The sequence below is a fragment of the Pseudorca crassidens genome, chromosome 16 (genome assembly GCF_039906515.1).
Source record: "Pseudorca crassidens isolate mPseCra1 chromosome 16, mPseCra1.hap1, whole genome shotgun sequence".
NCBI classification, from domain to species: Eukaryota; Metazoa; Chordata; class Mammalia; order Artiodactyla; family Delphinidae; genus Pseudorca; species Pseudorca crassidens.
The window spans coordinates 79,079,462-79,102,331 of NC_090311.1; the positions used below are offsets into that span (position 1 = coordinate 79,079,462).

Genomic DNA, 22,870 nt, shown 5'->3' on the forward strand with positions numbered 1-22,870 from the left:
CAGTGCATCACGTCATTCCACCACTGATAATTGAATAGTATTCCAGGAATATGCCAGTATCCTGTTCTTCATCAAACCTTCACTCATCAGTTTAGGATCTGTTGAGAACTCTGTGAAATCAGTCACCTTCATGATGGTTGCCGAAAGATGATTCTCTGTTTCCATCATTCCTACTATATTTATTAACATTTTACTGTAAGGAAGAGCTTTCTTCCTTCTGCATTTATTTATTTATTCATCATTCATTCATGTGTTTGTCAATATGGACTCAGGGATGTGAGTTTTACTGAATGGGTTATAATTTATTATATAAATTATATAATTTATTATATAAATTACAGTAGAATACACACATCTTGAGTTATTCAGTTTTGACATACACATACATCCCTAACAGGATAACAGGACAACCAATCTTTTTTTTGGTGCTCAAACTTTCCCCCCGTTTGGCCAGTAGTAGCCCTTCAGGGTGACTCCTGTGTCCCTTTGAAGTGTCTGCATTATTTTTTGAGCATTTCTTTACTTTCTGGCACAAGATATTTTACATCTTCTTGTACTTTCCCTGCCCAACTTTGAAATTAACCATTTCTCCAAGGATTCCTGGTTCCTTTTAATGTAGGATGGGTTTTAGAAATCAGGATATACGCCATTGATATGCTTTTTGTTTTTTTTTGTTTTTCAACTTCTGACATTTTCATTTAACACATTGATTCTGTTTCCATGTCAGAGGAATGAAATGCCGCCAGGGAAGTGGTAGAGTGGCTCTTGTTTCCCACTTGGGGAGCCTGAAAATCAAAAAAGTGGGAGTAGTCAGAGTTGAGCTGTCAGTTGTTCTTAGTGGACAGAGTTAGGAAAATATATGGATGTATATATGCACACACACAAACACACAAATATATATGCATATACACATATACATCTATAACTACGTGTTCATTTTTCTGTGTGTGTATATATAATACATATGTATATATATAATATCTACGTTGTATATATGTAATACAACCATGAATTCATATTTCTAATTCCATTCCAATACCTTAGACTTCTTTTTAGCCTTGCCCCTTCCTTTTAAATTTCTTTGTCAGTGAGAAAAATGGCCCCAACTATCCTCAGTATATTTACTTACTTGATCATTCAGTTTACTTACTTGGCCACTGTAACAGATCTTCCAACCCTGCTGCTCATTTCCTCTGTCCCTGCTTAGCTCCCAGAATGTTCTCAGCCACAGAGCCTGCCTGTGCTTCCATGTGGCTCCCCCAGCCTCCTCCTTGCCACCTTGGATACTCGGCATCTGTCCCTTACCTCCTGTTCCCAGTACTGACCCCTCACTACCCCATGTCCTTAAAGCGACATGAAAAGGTGGAGAGGGAATGCTCCAGAGAAGATTTTAAAGTTAGATTGCACAGTTTTCTTTATTTCCTCAATGTACTCGTTTTTTGGTATGTCCTAAAAAATTATGTATTTTAGTTTTAAGCTTAGTTTTAAAATGACGTACCCTTATAGATGCGTTTTTCGTTCATTCATCTATTGGAATTATCCACATTATTGTTTTAATGCCTCCTTGGGATTGTCATAAACAGAAAGATTGTTTTCATAGATGTATTGTCACACTGTGTGTTTAAATACATTTATTTAGTGAGGATTTTAGTATCAGATTTAATATCTTGCGTTCTGATTCTCTTGGCTGCATTGGTACTGCCTTAGTAACCAATTTGAATGCTTACTGTTTTTAAAAACCTACCTCAATAAAATGTCAGTGTCAACATTAGCCGTTTGGAGCACTGATTCAACTGTTATCTTTCTGACACTTGTATATTTGGGTACTTACATATTTCCATGGCATTCTGGCTTCTTGAAGGATTATTATCCACCAATATCTAATTTAAAAATTGCTTATGCTTTTAGTGTTTCCATGGAATTCAATGGTTTTTAGGTGCCAGTTAGGACATTTGGTAGATTGACTAGAAAAATAAATGTTTAAGCAATGCTAGGATAAGTATGAGGTAATTGTTGCCTTGACAACTGGAAAACTGTTACGTTTGCTAAACAAGGGGATGGTAATATAGTAGTTTAATTTCTTTTTTGGCATGGAGGTGCTATATAAAAACATTTTATTTTAGCCTCTGAGATGGTCTGTATTTTTGACCAAAATCAGAAAAGCAGAACAAAAAGAGAAGGTAAGAGTTTTGTTTTTTTTTTCTTTCCCCTGGTGATATACATGTACATACACCTAACAGGGTTGGTGTTGGTCAAAGGAATCTTGGTAAACCTGCTGGCATGATTCTTTGTATATCTCTGCATTGGATCAAAGTACAGTAGCCTCAGAATAGGTGTGTATAGTCTTGATTTTGTCTTGCTGCCACACTAAAAGACTGTGATAGACTTTATGGAGCATCCCCACAAACACTTTACCTCTCTTGCTACTAGAATTCAACTTGATTACTTTATTTCTGAATTGAATAGGGGGATAATATTTTAAACACCCCTCCCCCCATATACACAATTATACTGGCATCTGTTCTGTTTATGTGGGATCTCTTTGGTGTAGGACTCAAAATTTTTTTTTTTTTTTTTTTGCGGTACGCGGGCCTCTCACTGCTGTTGCCTCTCCCGTTGCGGAGCACAGGCTCCGGACGCGCAGGCTCAGCGGCCATGGCTCACGGGCCCAGCCGCTATGCGGCATGTGGGATCTTCCTGGACGGGGGCACGAACCCGTGTCCCCTGCATCGGCAGGCGGACTTTCAACCACTGCACCACCAGGGAAGCCCTCAAATTTTTTTTGAAGTCACAATTATACCCCAGATTTTTGAGTAATAATAACAGCCTTTATTTGATATTGTATGCTGGGGTCTGTTCTAATAAGCACTTTACATGTAGCAGGCATTTCAGTCTTCATCCCTGTGAGATAGTCACTATTTATTATATCTAGAGGCAAGGTCATCTGGCTACTAAGTGGTAGATTTGAACCTAAGCATCTGATTCAAGAGCCTGTGCTCTTAATTACTGTATTATACTGACTCATTAGTATAGTCATTCCAAGTGCACTGGAGAATATAGACAAGTATTAATACGAACGTTCAAAATAACCCATAATCCCAGTCACTACAGATTATAATACTTTGAGTTATTATAATTGAGTTGTTAACTGTGGGAGTCACATTATGAGTATATAGGGGAGTTACTGTACAGTTCTGTCTTCTTTTTTATAAGTTTGAAATGGTCCTTAGTATACATTTTAGAAAGCAAAGGCTACATGCCAATTGTAAAAAACAAAAAAGGAACTTTTTTTTTAAGAAAAGAAACAGGAAGACATACTTTGGATAAAATGTTTTTATATACATACCCCTCCTTTCCACTCCCTTTCTCATAAGTTAATCCCGCTTTAACAGTTGTTTTTATCTTTAATATGTATGTTTTTTCTATATGTATAGTATAACGTATTTTTATTTCTGCATTTCTAGAAGTAGAAAAAGTATAATACTTTAAAGACATATACATAGTACCAATCATCCTGTATTATGTTCTCATTAGATTTAATGCTAAAAAATATTGTATTCTGAGGAGTATTGACATTAGTTGAAAAAGTGAGAACAGTGGTTTAACTTTCTCTTTACACTGACTTATGGTGAGCAATCATTTAAAATGAGGTTTTGCCTTTCCCATTTTAAAAAGGAAAAAAGGAGGAGGTGCCAAATCTGAATTTACATTGGTTTAATGACTTGTTTGCCCAACTCAGTGTTTCATAATAGTAATTGTGAATAGTTAAATACTTCTGGCATCATAACTGAATACTTTCTAATACTGGCCCCATTTTCCTGTAGTGGAAACTGAAGTTTAGGGAGGTTCAGTAGCCTATAAAGACTCATGTAGTTAGCATAGGAATAGAGCTGGGATTAGGACCTTGTCTTTTGCTTTCAAAAACTGTGCTATATTAGTCTCACATTACACTAATGATAGAGTGATAATTTATGGTCTGCTAAAATTACATACACAAATATGACCATGTAGGTTGTGAGTTTCATTTGTTTTTTCTGTAGAAATTCATACTTTGGTTAGCGTAGTTTCACTTCTAGACAATTACGTGTCTCAGAGTATCCTATTCTGACCATCTTTGTAATAACCTTAGTCCTTTAACATAGGCATGTTAAACAAATGTATACAGAATTCAGATTATTTTATTCATCTAATGATGAGAAATTAGGGACAGAAAAGTAACTTACCTAAGATGATACAAAAAAAAAAATATAGGCAGAAATTAAGATCAGAACATAGACCTTTGCTTTTCCTATGCTCTTTTAGAGAAATTAACCCTGCTCTAACAATGTATTTAGCAGGTTTTTGTTAGACTTTGGCTTCCCTTTGCAAGTATTTTTGTAACAGACATTTTCTTTATATACCTTGCTGATTCCTCTTCATGTGTTCTAGCTTGAAGGAAGGAAAATATTACCCTTCAAAAATAATAATTTGCCCTCATGATATTTGAGCTAATTATTACTCTTTTCTGTCAACATGGATTTTCATGTTAGTAAGGATGTAGGATGGGCTTAGTTTTGGGGGAAAAGTTCCCTTTCTCAAATTCAAGATGAATAAGTCTGTTCATTAAGCATGTTTATAGTTTGCTGGGGTTGGAATGTTGCCAGTGTTTGATATTGAATATTAATGAAAAGAATACATAAATGGGTTTCTGTATACTAGTAGTCTAAATATATTACTATCCTATTCCCCCCGCCCCTTTTTGGTCCAAAATTCTCTATAATAAAAGTACCTAAAAAGCTTATCACTTCTTAAATATTTATTTGTTCCTGAGTAGGCACAAACATGCACTTTTAGATGATCTCTTTTTCTCTTCTACATTTCAGAATTTCTTGTTCTACATTTCAGAATTTTACTGGCTAATAAGGCAGGAAGTGTTAATGGGAGAGGTTGCAAGTTGTGGAGAGTAATGAACCTTATGGTCATGAAGAGTGCCCCTCCATTTGGGCTTGTCTAGCAGTAACACACAATACCAATTGAACCACAGAGTGGATTGATATCTTTTGGAAATTTTCCTAAAATTTCTGGGTGAAGTGCTGTGAGTTCCTTTCATATTCTTGCTAAAATAAAGCCACTAGCTTGTCTGGAACTTATTCAAAATTTTGACTGGGAAGATGATATTTTAAGAGGGCTAATTTGTAAAGTAGAAATGCATTTATTAACTTTAGGTGCAAGAGCAGTACAAAGTTATCAAATCATAGTTATATCAACAGATTTTAAAAGTAATAATGCAGAAATGATTATCCTTCTATGAGGTTACACTTCTGTTATGGCATAAATAAATTGAAATATAGGCATTTTCCTAAGTAGATTTAAGAAATCATATACTTGATATGTTTTTAGGGTTTTTTTTTTTAATACTGTTCATGAAATACATAGAATGTGAGGCAAATGTCCATTAAGGAGGGTGACCTGATATTTCTAGTTGTAGCACCCTTGTTTTGGTTTATGATACCTCTCCACCTTTCAAAAAGTGATTAAAATTGTTTGACATATTTATGGTCACTTTTGTTATAGCATTAGAATTTTTTTTTGAGATAAATCTCTTCTAGGTGTATTAGCCACAACTATTAGGGATGAATTTATTTTAAGATCCAAATGAAATTGATATATTCATTATTTATTGCTGTATAACAGCATTTTTCCACCTTATGGTCTGTGGAATTTCTGCAGGATGTTAATAGATGTTAATTTAAGAAACGTTCTTTGGGGGCTTCCCTGGTGGCACAGGGGTTAGGAGTCTGCCTGCTGATGCAGGGGACACGGGTTTGATCCCTGGTCCGGGAGGATTCCACATGCCACGGAGCAACTAAACCTGTGCGCCACAACTACTGAGCCTGTGCTCTAGAGCCTGCGAGCCACAACTGCTGAAGCCCACGCGCCTAGAGCCCGTGCTCCGCGACAGGAGAAGCCATCTCAATGAGAGGCCCGCGTACCATAGTGAAGAGTAGACCCCGCTCACGGCAACTAGAGAAAGCCTCTGTGCAGCGACAAAGACCCAATGCAGCCATAAATAAATAAATAAAATAAAATCTATTTAAAAGTTTTAAAAAATAAAAAAGGTTCTTTGGACAAATAGATTGGGAAATGATGAGGCAGAGTAGGAATTCATTCAATGAACTGATTTTCCCAAACTCCCAACTCTTTTTCTTTCTGGTGGAGCATCTTGGAATATTAGTATTTCTTGTAAAACACGTTGGGAAAAGTTACTTACATAATCTTTCTTTGGCTATAGAATTGATTAATATAAGTAGAACTCCTTAGAAATATAGATCCTGTGCAGAAAAGTACCTGATTATAAAAAGAGCAGCTAGATTAGGACTATTAAAAATTAAATCACAAGTGAGGAAACTTAAAATAATATTTATTGTAGACAGGAAGTGAACAGTGAACTCATGCCAAAGCAGTTGAGACATTTTGGCTGAGTTTTTACTTCAGATTTTCAGACTGAATTTCTTCATGTAGTTTTCACCAGTAGTTTGAATGCATGTGGGTTTCCCCCACCCCTTTTATGCTGTTCTACCTTAGCATTGTCTAGATAGGGATATAACAAAGCTAATCTGAATTTGGGTGGCTGCCAAGATATAGCCTAAATATTAAAAGAAATTTTCTTAGACTGAGTTTTAAGGATCTGCCTTTTCTTTCAGTGGTCATTTAATAAAAAATTTTGAATGAATGGGTAGATGGAGGGGTGGATGGAATGATATACTTGGATCATATGTATTTTATATAGAGAAAAAAGATGCCTTTATCTTTTATAGATGTACATTTTAGTACATTTAAATAGGCGTTATGATATGTATTTTACTTATTTTTAAGTTAGAGTATTGTATAGATTGTTTTTGTTAACAATACATTCATCTATTACAACTTTTATAGCTGTAACAGGATTAGATCTGCCATTCTGAGGTCTGATTTTGGGAAAGAACTAGAAAGTTTAAATCTAATTATATTTGTTTGCATTTTTAGGCCCTTGATGAACCTCCCTATTTGACAGTGGGCACTGATGTGAGTGCTAAATACAGAGGAGCCTTTTGTGAAGCCAAGATCAAGACAGCGAAAAGACTTGTCAAAGTCAAGGTACAGTATATGTAGATTTTCTAAATTATATGTTTAGTATTTGACGCTTAAACTTTTACTGGTAAGTATATTTAAGAAATTTTTTCTTCTGCAAGATGAGTTTTTAGTTTCTAGGAGTAATGATTGTAAAAATACCTGAAAACAAAGCATTACTTGTGATTTTATTCCAATTGGAATGAAGTTAGATGATCACAGTTGGTATTTTGAATGCCATTTCACTACAGACTTGGTATTGTTTGTATTGTTAGCCTTTCAGAGCTGGAAAGGACCTTAGAAGTCATGTAGTTTAATTCCTTAATTTTATTGTAAGAAAAATGAGGCTCAGTAAAGGGTTAGTGATTTCTCCAAGGCCATTATGGCAAATTAGTGGCAGAATGGGAATTACCATAGTACATCAGTTTTAAGACTCGCCCCCCATTTTAACCATGAAATTGAGATGTGATTTATAATTGATGATGGTAGATCTAGTTGTTGCTTCCTTATCCTCTACTTTTCTTGAAAAATCTTCCTAATAACTGTTAATTATTTATTGAGTGGCAAACTGCAGGAGGGAAGGAGGATGGGGATATGAGAATAACCCGATCTCTATTTTCAAGGGGTTTATAATCCACATTAGCAGATACCCCGTAAAATACTGGTTTGAACATCATTGGTTAGACAGGCCGTAGAGATTTTGTACCTCAGGGGAGCGTGTCAGAGTCTTTTCTGGAGCTTCTTCCATGCTTGTATGCTTAGGTTCCTTCCTTATGCATGGATATGTTGAAAAAAGCTTCCTGGGTGATTCTAATTTACACTGCCAGTTAAGAACCATTGTGATAAGACCTTTAAATTAACCATAAGCCTGTAGGATGCTGTTCTTAGCCCCCTACCCTGTCTTTTTTTTTTTTTTTTTTTGCGGTACGCGGGCCCCTCACTGCTGTGGCCTCCCCCGTCGAGGAGCACAGGCTCCGGACGCGCAGGCTCAGCGGCCATGGCTCACGGGCCCAGCCGCTCCGCGACACGTGGGATCTTCCCAGATTGGGGCACGAACCCATGCCTCCTGCATCGGCAGGCGGACTCTCAACTACTGCGCCACCAGGGAAGCCCTCCCACCGTGTCCTTAGTTTTCCCATGCTTGGTGCGCGTGAGCTCTTATAGTGGCCTTTCCTGTTCCTGACTTCATATAGCGATGTTCCCTGAGCATTCATGTTTTGCCATTACTATCTTAGAGATGAAGAGAAAGCTTTTTATCAGTTTTCTCACTCTTTTAGACCAGAGCTACTGCTGGCACATGTAACACCTTAACATGAATTAGACAAAAATCTCTCCCTGCTGGTAGAGACCCTCCTTAGCAGAGCTTCGCCTACAGATAACACTTTTGTGCTGGTTAGAAACGGTGTTCCTTTGGGCAGGAGCAGTCTTACTCCAGGACCCATGCTTCACTGGATTTTAGCTGTGATTTATAATCTCAGCTGGGTGTCTCTGTAATGAATGAACCAGCAAAATGACACATAGCAGTCCTGCCATTTCTTGCTGTCATTGAAAGGAAGAAAACAGTCTATACTGCTTCTGCTGATGGCACAGAGTGCCAGCCAGTACCTTGTGCCTTGTGTCTTATAAGTAGTGGCTATCTAAAATTTGTTGTTAGTTTTTTGGGCTGCTCTAAAAATCTTTTTATAATTCAAAGCTAATGATTTTCTCAACAGATAAGGTAGTATATTTCTATATCAGTTTAATTAGTTTATGATTCAGAGTTAATACATTTTTCTGGGGAAGAAGAGCAACACTCCTTCCCCATCAGTTTTCATTTATTGAGCATTTACTACATGCCAAGCACGGTATCAGGTATTGAAACTCTAATATTAAGACTTGGTCTCCATTCTTAAGTGGCTTACAGCCTAGTGAATGACACAGATATCTACACACATAATTTAAATAAAGCTTAGTAGTGTGTTGTGTGAGACAGAAATACCTGGGATGCTGTGAGTACAGGACATCTCCTTTCATAGCTGGTTTGTGACCCTGTTACCTAAATTGATTACCACACATATCAGATAAGACCACATTAATGGTTCAATCCCTGTAAGAACTCTTGCTTTGTATAAGAAAAACAACCTTTTCCATACTGAGTACTGGAAGCTGTTTTGTTTTTTACCAACTAATTAAATATTTAAACTCAATCCCTTTATTTTAACTTACCTCACATCTGGTTTCCCATTCTCTGATTTCTATACTGATACAGAGGGAGAGTACAGTAAAGTTCTGGATCTAGTTGGCCTGAGTTTGCATCTCAGGTCCACCATGGTACTAGTTCTGTGATCTTGGACCAGTTACTTACACTTTCTGTTCCTCAGTTTTCTTATCAACAAAATGGGAATAATCATACCTACCTAATATGGTTGTTGTGAAGATTAATATGTTTGATGCTTGAGCCTGATACTTGGCTGTCAGTAAGTGTTTTTTGCTACTGCTTATTACTAAGCGAGGCCTTCGCAAAATGGTAGAGTACCTAATAGCCTAAGATTGCCACCTCTTTTTTCCTCATTTGTAGGAAAAGAAATTATACAATTAAACTCACAACTAATAGTATTGAATAAAATATGATATGTAAATCATCAAGTAAATTAGTCTGGGAAGTTGTCTGTTAAATAAGAAATTTTTCAGTTAATCTACTTAGGGATTGAGATATTGTATAAACTAGGCAGCCATTTGTTTAGATTAGTCATGATAAAAATGAATTCATGCATTAACGAGCTTGTGTTGCTGTTTTTACTTTTTTGGTGGCTAATTAAATTTATAATCTTTAGGTAACATTTAGACATGATTCTTCAACAGTGGAAGTTCAGGATGACCACATAAAAGGCCCACTAAAGGTAATTCATTTATTTATTCATTATTACTTCTAATGCTTCAGTGGGAAACAGTCATTATCTCAGTCTTTTAAAAAATTCATTGGTTACTCTGTTATTGAGTTGATAAATATGTAATTCTCTCTGAATAGACTAATAGAAAAAAAGTAGACTTAGTGTTCAATAAAACCTATATGACAGTAAAACCTGTGTTCAGAAGTGAAATGAACATCAAGGAAAAACTGGTTGCTTTTTATTTACTCATCTGTTTTGGTCTCACCATGTTTCATTTATTAAAAGGTACAATTTCCGGAAATAATAGGTGGTGAACTAGGGATCAGGTGATGTAAGTTCCATGATGATGTGAAAATTGAGAAAACAAAACAAAACAAATCCTCAGAGCTTTTAATTCTTTGAAGCAACTACTGGCATATGAAATTGTTAAAGGGTCATCAGGCAGTTATAAGTGATGAATATGTTCATATATACAGATAGTTTCATTTCTTTGCATTAGTTTTCATTGGCCAGTGAAATTAGTGCTGCTTTACTTTCCACTAGTGAGCAAGCTAAAGGGAATGTGCGGGTAGCCACTGTGTGCTGTTTGGTCCTTTAGAATGTCTGAAATGGACATTGGCCTAGCTGGGTGAATTTTAAGAAATGCTAACAGAATTGAAGAGACATTTGTAGATGCAAGAAAAATCCTTTCCTAATGAAGCTGTACTTTCCAGAGAACTAGATAGATGTGTGTATCTGCCAGTTTTTGTTGGTGGTTGATTTAAAAACTTTTAATTGGATCCCCAGGGCATTAGTACCTTGCATATATAGTAGGCACTATGGAGGACTAAAACTTGTAAGTTTTTTTAATCTTGCCTTGTGAAAATTATTTTCCACCCTTTCTGTTTTATAGGTGCCATTTTTTTCAAATTTATTTATTTTATTTTTGGCTGCGTTGGGTCTTCGTTGCTGTGTGCAGGCTTTCTCTAATTGCGGCAAGCGGGGGCTACTCTTCATTGCAGTGCGCGGGCTTCTTATTGCGGTGGCTTCCTTTGTTGCGGAGCACAGGCTCTAGGCATGCGGGCTTCAGTAGTTGTGGCTCATGAGCTCTAGAGTACGGGCTCAGTAGTTGTGGTGCCCGGGCTTAGTTGCTCTGCAGCATGTGGGATTTTCCCGGACCAGGGCTCGAACCTGTGTCCCCTGCATTGGCAGGCAGATTCTTGACCACTGCACCACCAGGGAAGTCCCTATAGGTGCCATCTTTAATTTTACATGCCCATGTATATCACTTGTAGGGACAAAAGGACAAAAACATGGCACATGTATAATTTGATGTTAACCGCCATTTATTTAGCACTTATTAGTATGTGCTAGTACTGTGCTAAGTCCTCTGCACATATGATCTTATGTAACCTTCATAATAGCTCTTTACAGAAGAGGAAACTGTGAAGGGAGGTGGGAGGTAAAGTACTCTGGCTGAAGTCTTGCAGCCAGTAATGGCAGACCAAGTTCTGATGGATGCACAGCCTGTCATTGAAGCATTGTGCCCCCTGGATGATCAGAACACACACGTCTCCATGCCTTATTTGTGTTTTTGCCTCATAAGCACACCAGCGTAGCTCTTCGCTGCCTGACTGCCCTGTTCACCTGGCACAGGCTAGCTGGTACCAACTACAAAAAATGTTCAGTGTTGCAAGGGATAGGAAAGACAATAACTTTGTTTCCTCAAGCCATCTTTCTCTCCTATTGCTCCAGCCTGTTTGATTGTGGCATAGTTGGTTTATTTTTCTTGTTTTGTTTTTCTTATTTATTAAAATTTTCTTTGTTTTTGATTAGGGCTTAGGACCGCTTTGATTTTGATGTATGCAAGTGTATTAAATTTCGGTCTCAAAATTGTTAAAATATTTCTCTTGCCTATGGAGGGTTTTTTTGTATATAGATTTTGAATTGTTCCCTAATGTACTTTGTGGCTTTCCATCAGCTGATAGAAAGTATTAGCATTTATGTTTCTCCTAGAGGAAATAAACTTCCCATAGTGATAGTCATTTGATCTCAATATATTTTCAGTGAGTTCACATGAAAATAATACTAGACCACTTGAGTATTAAATTTAAAAAAAATGTACTATGTATTTATTGACAGTAGTCCCTGGTGGTACAGTTGTTCAGACTCTGTGCTTCCACTGCAGGGGTCCTGGGTTCGATCCCTGGTCGGGGAATTAGGATCCCGCGTGCTGCATGGCGCGGCCACAAAAAAAAAAAAAAAAAAAGTTCTTTTAATTCTTCAACATTTCCTTCCCTCTTTTGGGCATTGTGTGGGGCTGACAGTCTCTTCTGGAACAAGTTTATTTTTGTTATCACTGCAAAGACCATATACATTTTATTTTTAATTGAGGTGTAATTGACATATAACATTATTATTAGTTTCAGGTATACAACATAATAGTTCAATATTTGTATGCATTGCAGAAGGATCACCACATTAAATCTAGTTAACATCCATCACCATACATGGTTGTAAAAAATTTTTTTTCTTGTGACGAGGACTTTAAGACTTACCCTGTACTTTCAGACGTGCAATACAGTGTTCTTGACTGTAGTCACCATGCTGCACATTACATCTCCATGACTTATTTATTTTATAACTGGAAGTTTGTAGCTTTTGACCCCTTCATCCATTTTGTCCACCTGCACTTCCTTCCCAGCTCTGGCAACCAGCAATCTGTTCTCTATGTCTATGAGCTTGGTTTTTTGTTTGTTTTGTGTTTTAGACTCCATGTATATGTGATATTGTATGGTATTTGTCTTTTTCTTACTGATTTATTTCACTGAGCATAATGCCCTCAAGGTCCACCCATGTCGTTGCAAATGGCAAGATTTCATTCTTTTTTATGGCTGAATTATACGCACGTGCGCTTGCATGCACACACACACACACACACACACACATCTTTATCCATTCATCCATCGATGGAAACTTAGATTGTTTTCATATCTTTGCTATTGTAAATAATGCTGCAGTGAACTTGGCGGCGCATATATCCTTTCAAATCAGTGTTTTCATTTCCTTTGGATAAATACCCAGAAGTGAAATTGCTGGATGATACAGCAGTTCTATTTTTAATTTTTTGAAGACCTTCCATACTGTTTTTCATAGTGGCTGCACCAATTTACATTCCCACCAGTAGTGCACGAGGGTTTCCTTTTTTCCAGCATCCTCCTGGCCAACACTTTTAATTCTTGTCTTTTTGATAATAAGCCATTCTCATTAGGTGCCTGGAGATATCTCATTGTGGGTTTGATTTGCATTTCTCTGATGATTAGTGATATTGAGCATTTTTCCATATACCTGTTTGCTGTCTGTATGATTTCTTTGGAAAAATGTCTATTCAGGTCTTCTGCCTATTTTTTAAATTGGACTTTTTGCTTTTTTTATATTAATTTTGGAGCTGTTAATATATTTTGAATATTAACACCTTGTCAGTTGCATCATTTGCAAATATTTCTTCCATTCGGTAGATTCTCTTTTCGTTTTGTTGATGGTTTCCTTTGCTGTGCAAAAGCTTTTAAGTTTAATTGATTAAGTCCCATTTGTTTATTTTTGCTTTTGTTTCCTTTGCCTTAGGAGACAGATCCAAAAAAACATTGCTAGGATTTATGTCAGAGAGTGTTCTGCCTATGTTTTCTTCTAGGAGTTTTATGGTTTCTGGTTTTTAATCCATTTTGAGTTTATTTTTGTATATGGTGTGAGAACCTCTGTCCATTTCTCAATTGGATTGTTTGATTCCTTTTTAGCTGTTGCATTGTATGAGTTCTTTGTATCTTTCGGTTTTTAACCCCTTATCAGATATGTGATTTGCGAATACATTTTCTCCCATTCAGTAGGTTGCTTTTTCAAATTTTTGATGATTTCCTTTGCTGTACAGAAGCGTTTTAGTTTGATGTACTTATAAAAACCATATAAATTTATAAACCATATAAATTATCAGCATTTTCTTGATGAGATGAAAATATTTCAAATGACTGTCACTATTGGTACATTATAACTCATAAGGAGAACCTCAAAGTTATTTGTTAATTTTTCCCCAGCCTTCTTCAAAGAAGAGTCGTAATATGGGGCAAAGATAGTTTCACAGACAGGGACCCCCAGACCTGTGAGGGTTCCCAAGACCCTTTCAGGGAGATTGTAAGGGCAAAACTATTTTCATAGTAATACTTAGATATTATTTGCCTTTTTCACTATGTTGACATTTTCACTGATGGTGCAGAAACAGTGGTGAGTAAAATTGCTGGCACCTTAACACAAATCACATCAGTAGTGATTTTATTCTTCACCATCATGCACTCAATTAGTTTAAAAAAAGAAAGCCAGTTTTTAGTTTGTTCATTTATCTTCTTAAAGTTTTCCTAACTTTTTTTCTTTTAATACTTTAGGTCGGAGCTATTGTGGAAGTGAAGAATCTTGATGGCGCATATCAAGAAGCTGTAATCAATAAATTAACAGATGCGAGTTGGTACACTGTAGGTAAGGGAATACATCTTCTTTTAAAAATATATTTTCAGTGCTAATACAAATAAAGCCGATTTTTCTTGGTTTACTTCCTCCCCTAGTTGCCGTACATGTTATTACTGTTAATGTTTTTTTATCTTTCGAGATCTTTAAAAAATTTATTTCATAAATATGTACATAACATATAGTTTGAAATTAGTGTATATATTATACAATTGGATTTCTAGCTTTTTTCACTTCAGAGTATATCTTAGAGAAATTTTTTTTCATCTTAACCATTTTTAAGTGTGCATTTCAGTAGTGTTCATAATATTCATGTTGTGCAACAGATAAAATTTTTTAACTGCAATATTATGTTTCATAGCATTGGATGTTGCCAGTTACTTGCCAGTTACTTACTCATGATGCAAACAGTTTTCTTGCTGTTGTAATAAATGCTGGATTGAATGTCTTTTGTACATGGACATTATTCTAATATTTCCCTAGTGTGTACATTGAGAACTAGGCATAGATCGAAGGGAAATATCCTTTTAAAGCTGTAGTAGGTTATGAAAACTGCTTTTCTAAAAGACTGTTAATTTACACTTCCATAAACAGTATATAAGTGTGGTGGTTGTCCTAACCCTTGTCAAATGTGATGTTAGTAATATTTTAAAATTTGTGCCCATCTGGACACAAAATAGTATCTCAGTTTTGCTTTAATATGCTCCTCCCATGATTAGTAGTGAGATTGGACATATTTTCATATGTTTATTGAAAGGAACATTATTTCACTTGTATTTTCTCTCGTTTGAATTGCCAGTTTATAGTGTCTTCCCAGTCCGCTCCTTTTCCTCTTGGGAAGGTTATCGTTTTCTTATTTTCAGGGTATGAGTTTATATATTTAAATGTATAAAGGGAATGTTAACCTTTGCCACTTCAGTTGCCAGTGTTCTTCTATTGCTTTACTCTTATCTCTGCTATCAATTTTCAAATCATAGTCCATTTTTCTGTGGTCACCTTTTCCTTTGTCATTTTAGTTTGAGTCTTGTTTAAGAAGGCTTTCCTTCCATCAGTGTTGTAAATTTGTTTTCCAATGTATTCTTCAATTTAAAGTTCTATTTTTTGTTTTACAAAGAGCTTTTTATTTCACCCACAGTTTTTTTTGAACATTCTGAAATATGATCAAATACTATTTTTTTCCAAATTGATAACAGAATAATTATCCCAGTATTATTTATTGAATGGTAAAAATTCTTACTGTTTAATGATCTCAGAGATGAGAGTAAACATCTAGTAAAATGTCTTTGGTGATGTCAGAATTTGATGGAGCTTTCAAATAGTAATGATAACGTTTTGTGGTATGAGAACAAAAACCTGGTGGAGAGGGAAAATTTGATTTTGAAGCCTAAGGATATATTTGCATTTGTGTAGGTTACAGGACCGTGAGCGGTTCTGTGTCGTTAAGTCTGTTTGATAATTAGGTGTGATTGACACTTTTATCATTGACTATTTTAGTTACTACATTTTTAAAAAGTACGAAGAGTTATTTATCCAGTCTCTTGTGATGTAAAAGCTCACATTATATATAAGAACCTAATTTTGTTTTTTTGGCAAAAACCTCTGTTTATAAAATCAAGGCCTGGTAACTTTATTTAAAATAGAGGTACTCTCTTTCCGTGATTTGTGAGGAATGTAGTATATGCTAAGATTATTATATCATAAAGTGTACATCTATTCTGTATATATGTAAACTTACAACAAATTTTCTGGGACATTTTAGTACTTTAAATAAGCAGTTTTCAAGTGAGAGCAAATTAGCCACCCAGGGAACATTTGACAATATCTGGAGACATTTTTGGTTGTCACAACTGGGAAGGGGGTGCTACTGGCATCTAGTGGCTGGAGGCCAGGGATGCTGTTAAATATCTCACAGTGCACAGGTCCCCATGACAGTCCCCATCTGGTCCAAAATGTTAGTAGTGCTGAGGTTGAGAAACACTGCTTTAAATAATAAAAATAGGGTAATTTTTAGGGGCAGTCTGAATATATAAACTTGTACTGTTATTTTTTGTTTATTAGGTAAATTTGTCAGTATTTACCTATAGGAAAATTTGCTTTTTCTTTACCATATTGAGAAGGATTAATCAGCATTTAAAAGCTTTCTTTCTGAAATGCTAACTTCTTATTTTCATTTGATGTTTTCTGTTCCAGGGAAGATGTTTTCATTACAGGTATATATATATTTTTTCCCTAGAAATTGGAAAACATACTCTACACTTGAAGTTGTTTGCTACAAAACTTAAAATGTGTACTGAATTTCAGATCTAATCTTTTAAAACAATAGCTCTGTTTGCACTGAGAAAGTTAAATGATAATTTATGTCATTTTGTTAATCTTTGAAAAACCCTTCAGTAGTTGCCATTTCTACCTCTTCTCACAGTTTTTGATGATGGAGATGAGAAGACACTGAGACGGTCTTCACTGTGCCTGAAAGGAGAGAGGCATTTTGCCGAAAGTGAAGTAAGTAATCACTTAACGAATGAACATGTCCTAGTATTTAGTACCGGGGGCAGGAAAGTTTTGCTTTCTCAACTCAAGCAGCTTACTTGTTAATCAGGAAAATTCATTAATACATAACAGCATGAGAGTGTAGTCTGTGAAACCTGTTTAAGGCCTTGTGTTTGAGTACCAGGTTCTCTGTGGGATTTTTTGTCTAAAAAAAATGTATTTTAACATTTGTCCATGAAGAAAAAACAACGGGATTGTTTATTACCGTTAGGCAACTTTTCTATAGAGTCCTTTAATTTGTAAATAATTGTAGAAAAGAGATGTCTCATTTGTAATCTACTTGAACCCCATCATCATTAAAGGCTATGTAGATACTGCAAGCCATCCCTAACTACTCCTGCTGCCAACCACTGACATTTACTATAGCCTCTCCTTGAAGAAGGCTTGCTTGACTGCCCTTTCTAAAATAGTCCCTTCCATTCCTCATAGCTCTTTAAGGTTGGTTTAGTTTTCTTTATAGCCCAGATCATTCTCACCACCAAAATATGTATATGTGCTTAATTATGTATTGTCTGCCTTCCTCACTAGAATGTGTCTCAGTGGCAGAGATTTTGTATGTCTTCTTCACCACTTTTTTCCCAGTTCCTAGAACAGTGGCTGGCACAGAGTAGGAACTGAATAAACATTAGCTGGATGAATAAATGAAGTGTTCATATTTGCCAGGGACTTTGCTTAGTGCTTTACATACATCCTTGCATTTACAACATTATGAGGGAGATACAATGCTTATCTCCAGCTCAGAGTTGATGAAAGTGATGATCAGAACTGGTTCTCAAACCAGCACTTTTTGGCACCAAAATCATGCTCTAAAATTGAAAGATGTTATTAAGTTACTAAGAGTGGAGGGTTCACAAAGTTTTGTAAATCAGTAACTTGCAATTCAAAATTTTAAAAATGGACATATTTGTTGCAAATAGCGTTATATTCTCTAGTCCAGCCTGTGAATATTAATTAATGCACAGTGTGGCCAAACCAAGATTTCTTTTTTCTAGTAACTATTTAGAACAGTGTTTTTTTGGGGAATTTTAATATTTCTTTTAAATTATTAGACTTTATTTTATGTTTTTTTTTATTTTCCCTTCCCGTAAATGAATTCCCATTTCAACTCAGAATTTGGGACAGATTCTCTGTATTATGATTCTGGCCTGTCTTTTCAGTCTCATACTCTGCTATTTCCCTGTACTTCTGACTTATAAGACTACTTGGTGTTTCCAGATTATGGCTCATACTTTCTTTTCTTGGTTTCTGCTGAGCCCTGCTCTTTTCAAGGCCATGAGAAAGGCTTCCTCCTTCATGACTGTCTTTCATGAGCTCTCTAACCAAATTTGATCTCTATATCTTTGATACTTTTCCACTTCTCTTATTTTTATTTTATGGTCTTTTTGGTTACTTTTATCTTTTTTTCTATAAAATTGTAAGCTGTTTTGGCGGAATAGCCAAGTTTTTGTCATCTTGATGGGCTTTCCTTTTCCCAGTAGTGTTTTCTACACAAAAGCCTTCAGTAAATATTTGATGAATTAATTGTGAAGGTTTAAATATAGGAAATACATATAGCTTTGGACAAGTACAGTGAATTTGGCTTCTTACACTGATGAAGTAACAGAATTCTTTCTGAGCTTATGTAATTCTTAGAAATAATTTCATTTCCCTTAGTTAGAACATGTGATAATTATAGTAGGTTAATGAATATGGGGACTTGAAGACTTGATTTTTTTTCACCTAAGTGAAGGTATATGTCTTATGTATTTAATCCAGAGAAATATCGAAGATACTAATTTTGTATTTGCCAGGAGAATTTTAAGTTGGAATTGTTCATAAGACAGTTGTAGTATAAAGGCTGAAGCAATAAGAGCAAGTAGCTCAATGTATCCTTTTTAACTTCAGGAAGGATCGGTTTTACTGTGTGTGACTATGTGTGTTGAACTTCATGTTTTGCTAGAGGGTATTGGAATACTGGTGTATTATTCCTTACCCATTGCCATATGCCACGTGCTATGCTAGGTACTGGGAATACATGGGTAAGCTAAGTAGATGTGGAATTTATCCCTGGGTAACTTCTTTTTGCTTTTGAAGGAGACAAAGCATTAATTAATCAAAAATATAAAAATTTAAGGGTACTAGGAGCTATGGAGACATGGCCAGGAGTATATTTAATCTACCATCTGTGTATAGTCTTTCCCTTATTTGATATTTCTGCTATTTTCAAAAAACAGTTTTAATTTTTTGGAAGTTTGCTCAGAGAATTGTTATTATTACTAATAACTTTGGCCTTTGAGTGAAAAGCCACATCACACTTGGCAGTATTGGGGGTCACTAATCCCATTAATAAGCTTCATACCTAAACAAAGACTTAAATTCAAAATTTTCACGATAAGAGATGATGATAAGCGGGTCAGTCAGTTTGAATTCCCGCACCAAAATCACTGGTTCTAGCCATAACCAGCTTAGTGAGGATGTTGCCTGTTTCCTGACATCTGTTGGAGTGTTTGGGTATTTCTATAGAGCATTCATAATTTGAATATTATCCAAAAGTAGTTTTATCAGCTGGTATTCTCTCTGTGCATTTACTACATGCAGTTGAAAACTCTGAAGAAAATTTAGATGAAATCCCAGCTCCGTATTTCCTGCAGCCCATTTTAGGTAACAGGGCTATCAGCGTGTTTCCCCCGGCCCTGTGGAATTTTCTTTGAGCCTTTGATATAGCCAGGAGTCTCTGGCTTTGCTCTGTTGGTTTAAGACAGGACAAATCCTACCCTCCCCTTACTCTTTCCTGTCATGTGTAATAAAGGTGATCCTGCTTTCCAGGATTGGGGCCAGGGACAGAGATATTGCTTCCTATTATTCTAATTCTTTTTTACCTACTAGGGAGAGATTGTGGTTTATTTGAGAATTCCTATATGTGATTCCTAGATAACTCTTCAGAAATCCTGTATATTTTCTTTCCTAAATCAAGTGAAATGACTAGCAGATACTTAAAATAGAAATGACAGTACTTAATAGAAATCTCTGCTTTCAAGAGAGCAGCCTTAATTTTAGGGGAGGGGCATTTAATTCTTTTGTTAGCTTGACAGAAAATGAAGCCAAATTAATTTATTTTTCCTGTTTACCAAATACAGTACTTTGAAATTTTCACCCTTGGGAAGCATAATTAGGAGTTAATGACAGGTCATTTCTGAAGAGGTTTTGTCTGGCATATTACTGTATTTGGGCCAGCTTTTGCCTCCAAATATTTTTTAAATGCCTGACTTACAAACTAAATTTGAAAGGTTAGGTTTTCAGCCCTATAAAAGTTACGATTTTTGTCTATCGTTACTGCCTTTTTCCTGTACTGTATTCTTTGTTGTTGGATATCTATATGTACCTTAAATATATTTACATATATTCTAACAAATTATGCAAAATAGGTGAATATGCTTCCCCCTTTCATGTTTTAGTTCATCGTTGTTTCAACAAAATTATCTCAGTTTTAAAAATAAAAGTTAAAACTTTTCTTTTAAATATTAACATTAGTTTGTATTTAGATATCTGATCTTTAAGTTGATGGACACCCTTTCATAACATTCTTGTTTGTAACTTTGAGAAGTCTTTATCCTAAGTAGTTCCTCACCCTCACTTCCACTCTGACAGTTTTTCTGGGCTCTTTAGTTCCCCTTGTGTTCATAAAAGTATCTGCAATAGCAAAGGTTCTGATGGAGGAATAAAAGGAATAGTAACTGTGGAAAATCATTAAGATGCAGAAAAAGTAAGAATATTACCAACATTGATATTCAGAGAATTAGTTGGGATAGCATCTTCAGACTGATACCTTAACTTTTTAGATATATAAACCTTTTCAGGAAATAATGGCATGAAAAATCCAAGAAGTCTCTGATATGGAGAAACGAAGGGATTTCAGAATCCCTTTTTCTTCATTCTGCTTTTAACCAACAACCAGTTCCTTCCCTGGAAATCATTATTTTTGAATGGGGTGAGGGATAAAAGGGTTGACATGAATTACCAGTTGATAACAGAAGTGATAACAGAAGAAAGAAGTGTTCATTTGTTGATTATTATCTTCATACCAAGCACAGTACTGGATGTTGCAGATTAAAAAGGAAGGGAAAATAAAATATTAACTGTAGAAAAACTGATTTTTACATTTTCTTCAAAAAAGGTTTCTTGCAGGAAATTCCCGGGCCGTCTAGTAGTTAGGTGCTTTCACTGCTGGGGCCCGGGTTTGATTCCTGGTTGGGCAACTAAGATCCCGCAAGCCGCAAGGGACGGGGGTGGTGGGGTCAGAGGTCGGGGGAGAAAGGTTTACTGCAGAAAATGTTTGCAAAGTCATAATATAGGATATCTGAAGCCCTTTTCTCAAGCAGTTGATGCTTATCCTGATAATTTCGTTTCTGTTACTTCCTAAGAATTCTATCTTATGGATTGGGATGCCCTATATGCAAAGAAAAATTCGAGCTGCTGTTGGCCCAACCTAAGGGTTAGGTACTTGCACATAGGTTTCTTATCTCTCAAATCTGTTGTTTCCACTGAGTTTTATTTGTTTTGTTTTATATTTTAATCATTCTTAGGAGTCTGTCAATCCTCAAATAGATAATGAAATTATCTAGAGAGAAAAACTAAATTTCTTTTCACTTTTTTTTTTCCAGCCATGGGCTCATTCATCTTTATTCTAATATCTTTGAAATGAGAGTTTTCTATCTTTAGGAAAGTTGTATTTTTGTCTCCCTCAGGGGAAGTTTTAAATCTCAAAATCTAAGCATATTCTTAAACTGATTTGGTTTAAAAAGAAAAAGAAGCTTGCAACGTAATAACTTTTGATGGGTTTATGTTCCTACCCACAGACATTAGACCAGCTCCCACTCACCAACCCTGAACATTTTGGCACTCCAGTCATAGGAAAGAAAACAAATAGAGGAAGAAGATCTAATCATATGTAAGTCCATTTTCATAACTGTTAGTTGAACCTGAATTCATTTCTCCTTCCAGTATTGTTTTAGTAGTTATTAATTTTAAATTGTAACTTGCAAAATGCTAACTGAATGGAAGAGTACTTTCAGACTCTCTGGCATGGGTGCTTGAGGTTCTCCATGCTCAGTCAACTTTAACAGCTATATTATTTATCTGCCTGCCATTTCTCCTTACACGTATCTTGATGTCATTGTCAAAATGGAATTAGTCAATATTTCCTGAATGATACATCCTCTGTTTTCCTGATGTCATGTTTTTTATTCATGCTGTTTCTGTCTTAAATGCCACCCTTCCATGCCACCGGCTCACTCATTCTTCAGTTCTTAACCAGAAATGCTCCCACATTTATGTGAACCATTTTGTGCCTCCCCACTCTTTCCTTAAAAACAGACATGTTTTTTTTCTCCTCTGAGCTCTCTAAATCCTTTGCATTTATCTAATGTCATAGACAGTATTTCACCTATTATTATCACTGTCGTGTTTGTTTTCCCTTCTTAGTAATATAAATCTTCCTGACAGCCGAACTATCTTACTTATTTTTATGTCTTCTTGCAGTTGTGACACATGTTCTGCATATTTAACAAATTACTTTCAATGAAATGTGCTTAGGCTCCAAAAGGCTTTAAATTAAAAAGGATCACAGGATCAAAGAGTCATGAAATTTCAAGTCATCAGAGAGAAAGAAACAATCTTCAAACAGTTTCAGGAAGAAAAAATAATTTATTGCAAAGGAGTGAGAAGCAGAATGGCATCAGACTTCTCAATAGTAACACTAGATGTTAGTGGTCAGTAGAATGCAGAATGGAGGAATGGAAGTTTCTATTAAAGGGAGGACTTGTTATCTAGTATGATGGAACATTGGGGGGAAATTAAAGATATGATGATAACAGATAGAGAAAAAAATAGTAAAG

General features: G+C 35.7%; 1 protein-coding gene across 6 annotated transcripts in view; it reads left to right on the forward strand.

Annotated features, from left to right (window-relative positions):
* The window catches only part of ARID4B (AT-rich interaction domain 4B), a 126,636-nt gene that overhangs the window by 40,698 nt on the left and 63,068 nt on the right, over window positions 1–22,870 (forward strand). For all 6 annotated transcript variants that reach the window (XM_067711036.1, XM_067711038.1, XM_067711039.1 and 3 more), the window contains exons 3-7: window positions 7,006–7,116; window positions 9,903–9,968; window positions 14,372–14,462; window positions 16,870–16,949; window positions 21,833–21,924. In XM_067711036.1, coding sequence (XP_067567137.1) covers window positions 7,006–7,116; window positions 9,903–9,968; window positions 14,372–14,462; window positions 16,870–16,949; window positions 21,833–21,924 — 440 coding nt within the window. The remainder of the gene's footprint in view (window positions 1–7,005; window positions 7,117–9,902; window positions 9,969–14,371; window positions 14,463–16,869; window positions 16,950–21,832; window positions 21,925–22,870) is intronic.